The sequence below is a fragment of the Scylla paramamosain genome, chromosome 8, assembly GCF_035594125.1.
Source record: "Scylla paramamosain isolate STU-SP2022 chromosome 8, ASM3559412v1, whole genome shotgun sequence".
NCBI lineage: Eukaryota > Metazoa > Arthropoda > Malacostraca > Decapoda > Portunidae > Scylla > Scylla paramamosain.
In genome coordinates, this window is record NC_087158.1 from 20,934,540 (window position 1) to 20,944,539 (window position 10,000).

General features: G+C 42.3%; 1 protein-coding gene across 4 annotated transcripts in view; it reads left to right on the plus strand.

Annotated features, from left to right (window-relative positions):
* LOC135102938 (N-acetylated-alpha-linked acidic dipeptidase 2-like) overlaps window positions 1–10,000 on the plus strand; it is a 155,006-nt gene that overhangs the window by 111,860 nt on the left and 33,146 nt on the right. For all 4 annotated transcript variants that reach the window (XM_064008644.1, XM_064008647.1, XM_064008646.1 and 1 more), the window contains 3 exons: window positions 1,252–1,420; window positions 3,283–3,373; window positions 7,463–7,597. In XM_064008644.1, the coding sequence (XP_063864714.1) occupies window positions 1,252–1,420; window positions 3,283–3,373; window positions 7,463–7,597 (395 nt within the window). The remainder of the gene's footprint in view (window positions 1–1,251; window positions 1,421–3,282; window positions 3,374–7,462; window positions 7,598–10,000) is intronic.

A 10,000-nucleotide genomic window follows, 5' to 3' on the forward strand; every position in this document is an offset into this window, starting at 1 on the left:
TGTGACAAGGAACTGTACCATTCTGTTTGTTGCAGTATATGAAAAATGTGGTGAAATGTGTATATGGTGAAATGTGCGCTGTGTTACTCGTAGATGTAAAAATTCCTTGGCGACGTAAACATTGTGCTCAATCCAGAAATTGGCCGCGAGGCAGAGCTGAACCACTCATTTCAAGGCCTAACAACGTTTCTGTGTGTTTAACAACTCTATAGCCACCTGCCGGCACGCAAGCGAGCACGTGCCTACACACACACACACACACACACACACACACACACACACACACACACACACACACACACACACACACACACACACACACACACACACACACACACACACACACACACACACACACACACATCACTACCACCACCACTACTACCAATAATAACAACAACAAAAACGACAGTACTTTTTAATATAAGGGTTTCTGATCAGTGGCAAGACAAACAGAAAAAAAAAATATATATATATAAATAAATAAATAAGTCAACTAGAAATAACCGTCCCTTAGAGATGATATTGTAAAATATGAAAGACAACGCCATTAATAACGTCGATCGATGGGAAGGGGAAAACAGGACAAGTGTTAAGCAGCTTATTTCTCGAGCAGTTTCCTTAGAAGTCTTACTGGCGGATCTAATAAAAGTATATTTGTTGCGCCTGGTCAATGATGAAAATTATGGCAAAGGAAAGAGAAAAATGTAATAGCAAATAAATAGATAAAAGACAGTACAAAAGGAAACAAAGTGCTTGTAATAAAAGATAAATGGATAAATACAATAGCAGAGAAAGAAAAATAATGATGAATAAACATAAAAACGGAAGAAAAGAAAGTAAAGATAATAGAATAAATAAATAAAGATCGTAGAAAGGAAAGAAATAACAGTAATAGATAAACAAATAAAAAAATACAGTAGAAAGGAAAATATAATGATTACAGATAAAGTAATAAAGACAGTAGAAAGAAAAAAAAATATAATCACAGATAAATAGATAAATAATTACAGTAGAAAGGAAAGAAAAATAGGTAATAAAAACAAATAGACAAACAAACACAGTAGAAGGAAAAGACAAGAAAAAATAAAATAAATAAAGGCAAAAAAGAAAGTGAATGAAAACATAAGTAGATGAATAAATGCAATAGATAAGCACATTAACATTTACAGATACAGGAGGACCTAATCATCAGACCCATAATTACTTAGATAGAAGAGTGACACGTGGCCTCTCACCATCTCCCTTTAGGGACGTACAGCTTCATCTCCATGGCGTCACCACTCCTGTGGGGCGCCATCGTGAGGGCGGCGAGGATGGTGCCCAACCCAGACCCGAAGGAAGCAGCGGCTGGGCGACCAACACTGCACGACACCTGGGTACACCGCCACCCCAATCCAAGACACCCAGGCCGCCCCAAGTGAGTGTTGACAAACATACACTCTTTACTTTCTCACCGCGACTATTTTGGAAGGCCACAGTTTATTAGCTGAGTTGTCAAGAGTGTTTCTCCTGTTAATAATGTAGACATCTTGTTAATCTTTCACTAGAATTGTAAAAATACCCTTAAAAAGTAATCGCGCAACTTCAATTAGAGCCTTTTGAATGTTGTGGAGGTGCGGCGAAGAAGTGTTTCAGTATGTAGTTTAGAAACAGATCACTATGAGGAACCATACAAAAAGAAAAAAAAGACCAGCATCACAGGGGGACGCATCCTTGTGTTTATACTATTTCCTTCTTTACTTTCTTTTCACTCTCGTACTAACATTTTTCTTCTTTTCCTTTTCTTTACTTTGGTCATAATATTTGTCCTTCATTCCCTTTTTCTTTGCCTTAAACAATTGAGTCACAGACGTTGAATATGCAGAGGTGTAGAGTGTAGGTGCGGAGTAGCAGGAGAGGAGTGGCTGGTGCTTGAGAAGATAAAGGCATGAGGGGTGTAAGGGTAATAACAGTTAATTTCTATGAGGGGCTTTAAGGACGTGGGGATGTGATGGTAAATGCAGTATGGGCAGTATTGGGTGATGTATGTGTGAGGGTACCAGGATGTGGGCGGCGTGTCTGCGGCGTAGGAGTGGGAGGTGTAGGGTTCGTGAGTCGTTAGTGTGTCGTCGTTGTTTCATCCTTAATAATGAAAAGATTCTCATTTCTAAGGCGCCATACGTCGGGGACAAGACTGAGTGCTGAATAATTAATCTCCTTTCTATGAAGTGTTATTTTCTCTCTCTCTCTCTCTCTCTCTCTCTCTCTCTCTCTCTCTCTCTCTCTCTCTCTCTCTCTCTCTCTCTCTCTCTCTCTCTCTCTCTCTATTCTTTTTGAAGTACTTTATTCAGTATATCTGGCCTCTCTCTCTCTCTCTCTCTCTCTCTCTCTCTCTCTCTCTCTCTCTCTCTCTCTCTCTCTCTCTCTCTCTCTCTCTCTCTCTCTCTCTCTCTCTCTCTCTCTCTCTCTCTCTCTCTCTCTCTCTCTCTCTCTCTCTCTCTCTCTCTCTCTCTCTCTCTCTCTCTCTCTCTCTCTCTCTCTCTGTGTGTGTGTGTGTGTGTGTGTGTGTCAGTCGAAAATGTTAAACGTAAGAGCATTTGTAGTCTCAGCGGAACGCCATGTTGTAGCATCGAAAAGCTAGAGCGAGAGGACTTTTTATTCTTTTTTTTTTTTTTTAACAAGAGGCAAGGATATCAGTGTTAGGGAGACTAATGAGGCAAGGATCCTCCCTCGGTGTGTCAGACTTACATCAACTTCCTCTCCAATTACGGAGATTGAAGTTCTAAGAGGATGATTCCCGATGCTCCAGAAGAGAAGATAAGTATTCGGGTCTTCTTCCGCTGATTTATTTAATTTCTTTTCCTCCTCTCTCTCACTTTTTTTTTTTTTTTTTTTTCTCTCTCTCTCTATCTTTATTTTTTTCTCTTTTCTTCTCACAACATTTTGTTTTTCTTCGTTTTCTGTTTTCTTTCCTTTCCCCTCTCTGTTTCACCTCATTCTTTGTCTTCCCATCTTCCTCCACTTTCCTTCCCCCTTCCCTTCTCCATGCGTCCAAACATTTCTCTTTCTGCTCAACCTCTCCTGTTATTTTTTCCTCTTCCTATCGTTGCACCTTTCCTTTCCTTCTCCCTCTCCTTTGCAGTTTGCACAGACCCTTTCCTGTACACTCTCTCTCTCTCTCTCTCTCTCTCTCTCTCTCTCTCTCTCTCTCTCTCTCTCTCTCTCTCTCTCTCTCTCTCTCTCTCTCTCTCTCTCTCAGTGTTTTATAATCGTATCAAACTTTCTAATCCTCTTTCGTAGATTCCTGGGGCTTGGCAGTGGAAGTGACTTCGCGACCTTCCAGCACGTGCTTGGCATTCCCTGCATGGACATGTACTACACGGCGGCTCCGGTGAGAGAGAGAGAGAGAGAGAGAGAGAGAGAGAGAGAGAGAGAGAGAGAGAGAGAGAGAGAGAGAGAGAGAGAGAGAGAGAGAGAGAGAGAGAGAGAGAGGGGGGCGGTGAAGGAGAGGTTTCTTGTACTTGTTTTATTTGTCTCTATCTATCTATCTATCTATCTAACTATCTTTCTCTCTCTTGGAAATAATTCGGTTAGGGTGACATGGTACACACCCACAATCACACACACACATACATACACATGGAGAGAGAGAGAGAGAGAGAGAGAGAGAGAGAGAGAGAGAGAGAGAGAGAGAGAGAGAGAGAGAGAGAGAGAGAGAGAGAGAGAGAGAGAGAGAGAGAGAGAGAGAGAGAGTAAACCACGACTTTTATGCGCGTGAAATAAATATTGTTATGAGAAAATATAAGTATCGCATCATCAAAGTGAACTGTAGGAGAGAGAGGTGGGCGAGAGTGGATATTGGTATGTATATTGGGAGCAAAGAAAAAAAAAATAGGTACAAAAAAAAAATAAAGAGAAACTCGATAATGGAGGGGATGTAGATAGCACGGACCAAGGGGAAGGGAGAGTGATGTGAGAGAAAGCGGTCTGAGTGGCAACAAAATATGCATGACAAGTTAGGGGAAGAGTTAGTCGCGGAAGACGAAGGAGTGATATTTATTTTACCAAGAAATGAATACGTAGTAGGGGATGAATAGACAGACGAATGTTCCGCTCGTAGGAAAATTGCTTACGTTTATAGACGAGAGAAGAGAAGAGAAACAGAGGGTAGGGGGAAGAAAGAGTGAAAGATGGACGACACTGAAGAGGTGAGAGACCGAGGATAAACTGAGTGATGGAGGGATAACGAAAATGAATAGAAAGAGAAAACGAAAGACAAAGTGCAGGAGGAAATGTACGAGAAGGAACAGGAATGTGAAGATAATTGGGTCCACATTGCAACGTTGGTACGCTGTCCTGACAAAGACAATATATTAAAGCTTTACTGTGCTACAAATGTGTCCGACAGACCCGAGGGAGTGTTGTGAAAAGTAATTATTAAGGAGTGAAGCGAAGTGTGTAGAAATGACTGTACTCTTTCTTACTCTTGTACTATGAAGGAAGTCGAGCATCCCACTGTCTCGTAGTCTCGTATAGCACTAAGACCTTAGGCACTTTTAGCTCAAAATTACCGAAAATTCTATATCATATGAAATGTTTCATCTCTTTGCCCTCAGCGTTGTTGGAGGCTTCTTCACTCCCGGCCATTTAGTGATATGTATGTTATATTTTTTCGTAAATATTAATACTTCACGAGGTATTTCCATGGGATTAGAGACAGCATGTGCTCCTCCTCAGAGTTTCGATACTTTTATTCACAAAATACCTTAGGCAATCCCATAAATTTAATTATTCAAACCAGAAAGTGTTTCTTTTCCTTATTCATCAAAACTGAATATCTTTGCCTACAAATGTTGGACGCTGAAGTGAAATACAGCGAAAAAAATTATACATTTTTGTTGTAATTCTTCGCCCTTTTAGCCCATCAGTTTTATTTTAATATTCATTGTTGTTCTTTTCTCTCCTGGACGAAAAGAAGAAAGAAAAGAATGAGAGCAAAAAAGAAAAAAAAATATATAGAATGAAACTGTGAAGGAGAATTAGAGGATGAGTAGGAGGAAGGACAGGAGAGAGGATCAAAAGTATCAGAGGCATGTATTCAGGTCAGTGTGCGCTGCTCGTGAACCAGAAGCCGATCGCCACTCAGGGAATAACGATCGTGGGAGACAGGGAGGCAGTCTCCAGGCGATCACGCGCTGCTGTCCAGCGAGGAAGGAGAGAAACAGAGAGAAGAGAGAGACAGCGGGAGAGGGTAGTGGGAATGACAACAGGAAGGGATGGAGAGAATGAGTTGTCAGGGATATGTGTGTGAGAGAGAGAGAGAGAGAGAGAGAGAGAGAGAGAGAGAGAGAGAGAGAGAGAGAGAGAGAGAGAGAGAGAGAGAGAGAGAGAGAGAGAGAGAGAGAGAGAGAGAGTCTTTTCATATTTGAAATTGTATCTTATTCACACTTAACCTTATAATAATCCCTCCCCCCAAAAAAAAGAAAAGTAATTGTGAACATGTTGGTCCGATAACCCTAAAGTCCTCAACAGGACATTCTCCTCTCTCTCTCTCTCTCTCTCTCTAAAGCAGTAAGAAGAAAAAAGAAATAGTCATGGAATTGCCATGGTCTGCAGAGAGGGAGAGAGAGAAGACTAAGTGAAGTTGAAAAGGGAGAGAGAAGACTAAGTGAAGTTGAAAAGGAAGACAAGAACATGAGAGCTTCCGTACCAAAGGATGCGTGTCGCTTTTAAATCAAGTGCTCGTATCTGATGCCTCCTGTAATGATAGCGTGGCCAGAATCTATGTAGTGTCCCTCGGTACATAATTTGTCATCTGAACATTTACTTTCCATTCACCGTCGGCTGCTCCTGGTCTCGTTTTGGCGCCTTGAATTAATTAGTCACGCACTCCGACAGTTCCATCTGCTTCTACGTACTTCTGGTATTCCTCGTTTTCGTCTTTGTCGTCTTCCTCCTCCTCCTCCTTCTCCTCCTCTGTGGTGGTGGTGGTTAGTAGTAGTAGTAGTAATGGTGGTGGTGGTGTTGGTGCTGGCGGCGGCGGCGGCGACGGCGGAGGCGGCGGCGGTGGTGGTGGTGGTGGTGGTGATGGTGGTGGTAGAAAGAAAAATAACTAGTCAGTGTGGTAGAAAAGCACAGCAGCAGCAGCAGGAGCAGGAGGAGGAGGAGGAGGAGGAGGAGGAGGAGGAGGATGAATACAAGGGAATACAAAGAGTAGTAGTAATACCTACTAACTACCAATGATAGAGACATGACAGCAAAGCAGAAGACTATTTACTAACTGGTAGTTAGTAAATAATCTCAACAAACAGCCTAGTAAGGATCTCAGGGTCTGTTGCTGTTTGTCTTCCTTTGTATTCCTTTGTATTCCTCCTCCTCCTCCTCCTCCTCCTCCTCCTGCTGCTGCTGCTGTGCTTTTCTACCACAGTGACTAGTTATTTTTCTTTCTACCATCACCATCACCACCACCACCGCCGCCGCCTCCGCCGTCGCCGCCGCCGCTACCGCCACCGCCACCACCACCACCACCACCACTACTACTACTACTACTACTACTACTACTACTACTACTACTACTTCTACTTCTACTACTACTACTACTACTACTACTGCTACTACTACTACTACTACTACTAACCACCACCACCACCACCACTACCACTGCCTGTACTGCTATAACCAACACTCATAACGTTACTCATCCTCTTCCTTAAAGAAACAACCCAACCTCACAAATTCAGGTCAGGAACCACACGTGACGCACCAAGAGAGAGAGAGAGAGAGAGAGAGAGAGAGAGAGAGAGAGAGAGAGAGAGAGAGAGAGAGAGAGAGAGAGAGAGAGAGAGAGAGAGTGTGTATGAGTGTTTATGACAACACCGCCATTGCCCCAGTGATTTGAATGAAGGCAAACTCATCTCTGCCATCCAAGAACCAACGTTATGTGGGAATAATCAAGTGATGTGTTGCTATTGTCGGCCCTTTGTTGCCGCGAAGTATTCATGACACCGCCACCTGTCTGCCGCTATGGAAGGGGGAAACGAGTCGGGGAATAACAGGTAACGCTTTCATTTGCTTTCATTATTAGCTGGAGGAGGCTACAGTAATACGGAGCGCGGCGTTATGGAAACCCGCGGTGTTTCATCGTGGTAGATAGTTACGACCTCCTAAACCAAAGGTAATTAGGGTGGAAGTGGCTCAAAGTTCGGATGTTCGACGAGTAGCGGGGGACATATTAAAGGATCATGTCAAGTTCCCTTAATTAGTTGCTTATCACAGTTATGGAAATGAAATTCACAGCGAGACAAACAGGGGGAAGAGAGAGAGAGAGAGAGAGAGAGAGAGAGAGAGAGAGAGAGAGAGAGAGAGAGAGAGAGAGAGAGAGAGAGAGAGAGAGAGAGAGAGAGAGAGAGATACTTTTCAAACCTTTTACACATTCTTTGCCATAACCTTCAACCTTACTGTCCCCATCTCTCTCCCGTAGGACGCCCCAAGTCTGCCCCTCTACCACACCCTCTACGAGACCTTCCACCTGGCCAGGCAACTATACGACCCCGACATGGCTTATCACGTGGCCCTGACGCGCACGTGGGCTCTCGTCGCTTATTTCCTCTCCCACGTAAGTCCTCCAGGCCGGGGGGAGGGAGGACGGCTATGCTGATGAGGATTTTGGGGTATAGAGCTCATTGCAGCAGAGTGTAATCAGCTGGAGGATTAGATACGCGGGAATACCGGGAGACAAAAGGTGTTGCAATGGTTGTGTTTGGGACTGGGGGTGTTTGTGGGATAGTGTCATAGTGTGCAATATGCGTGTTTCAATTTTTTATTTAACATTTATTTATATTTTTTTTTGCCGAACAATTTTTTTTTGTACTTTTTTTTTTTATCCTCTTTGACTAATATTGTGTTTGGGATTGTGATAGTTTGTGGAATATTGTCACGGTGCAATGTGCGTGCTCTGATTTTTTTATTTATTTATTTTTTTTAACCAGGTTTTTTTTTTTTTTTTTTTTTTTTATCGTACGTTTGTCCTCATTTTCATTAAAGTGTGGCTTGTACTTCCTGACGGACTGTTCGCTAAGTTGTCATTGCTAAATTTAAAGAGCAAAATAACGCTTTCTTGCTAACTAGTGAAACATCGACCTAATTGTAGTTTTCCTTTTTTTTGCTTTCCTCTTTTGTCGTTTTGCCTCTTTCTTTTTTATCTTTCAGAACCATACCTGCTAATTTGCTGACCTGTTTTTTGTCTATAACAATTAAGTGATTTTCCCTTCATGGTCTTTCATGGATTTACATAATTATGATGATGATGATAATAGTAATAATAATAATAATAATAATAATAATAATCATAGTTAAGTTCGGTGCTGTATATATCGCGTCGTTCAGAATGTATGTCACTGAACGTTCACATTTAATTTCTATTTTGCATCAGCGCTGCCTATTGGATCACCACAGTCGTAAAATTATTTGCTGTCTTATTCGGTGCGAAATTGCGAAATTAATTTGTAGCGTATGACATGTGATAAAGAGGCGAGGGATAAGTTCTCATCAGCGTTCAAAGTTGTGCCTAAAAGGATGAGCGACGGGCTGTGCCAACCACAGTCTTGCAGCTCACGCGGCCGCCACCACCGCCGCGGCCCCGCACCTTGATGAGTGTCGCTAGCTAGGCAATATAGAAAGGCTTAGCTGCCTGTAATTGGCTGTCTCTTGTTTATGGCGCACACACCCACATAAGCACACACTCATACACACGCACCTACACACACACACACACACACACACACACACACACACACACACACACACACACACACACACACACACACACACACACACACACACACACACACACACACACACACACACACACACACACACGACTAATTATACTTTATCCCTTAGCTACATATACCTTTTTCTTCTTTAATCCAGAACGTGGACAAAGGAATCAGCACAAGTCATTTCTGCCGAGAGAGAAACACGAATGAATAGTATATTATTATACTAGCCAGAGCGTGACACGTTAATAATGACTTGCTGACAATATGAGAAATTAATGTGTGATAATTAGGGGACTGGACATCAGATGTTATGTGCTTTAATTACATTTGTTCTTGTATACTAAGCAGACTTTAGACTGAATTCCTTTTTGTTATAATGTGTAAATATTAATAATGAATAGATAAATATATGATTAGATAAATAAGTGCACACACGCCCTGCTTATGGTGAGCGATGTTACCTGGGTGACAGAAGCTGGCTAAGACTTGTTCTCTCTGGAAACACCGTGTCAATGTAATATGTGAAAGCGACGGTGCCCGGGTGACAAACAACCCAAGAAAATAGGCTTGTTTTCTAGAATCACCGCTCAAAAGACAGTATATAAAAGTGAATAACAGAATAATAGATGAATGGATAAATAGATACATGCGCACTACTATTGTTATCACTACTATTTGAAAGCGCGTTGGCCGGGTAAGAGAACCAACCCGAGTTTTTCTCTCATGAAGCACTGCATGGATGGAGGAGAAACACCTGCCTTGCTTACACTTCCTTAAAGCAACCACCAAAAAGGAAACCCTCGGCCTTGCTGTCTCGCTGCCTTGGAACACCAGATCCTTCATTCCGTCTCTCCTTTTACGACCCTTGCCTCCAGTTATGACCTTGGAAAAAATGAGCGCAGCCTTGCTCTTCGCAGCTGCTGTCGTGTTGACTCGTGCTCCCAGATGAAAATGTACGTGTGTGAAATGTTGGAATATTGAATTGTGAGTCAAGCACGCACAAATTAAGCATCCGCTGTAGAGCACCGCGAGGAGACGAGGGATAACGACCAAACGAGTACGAAAAAAAGAAAGAAAAAAAAGCAGGCCGTTTCTACACTTTATTTTATTTTTTGTGATAGCATAAAATCGCTTCCTCTTGTCAAAAGAGTGTGAAATTGTTTCCGTCTACGACACTATCTTCAAGCTTCCGAAACCCACTGAAAGTCAGAAAAAAATATTTTGAATATATATATATA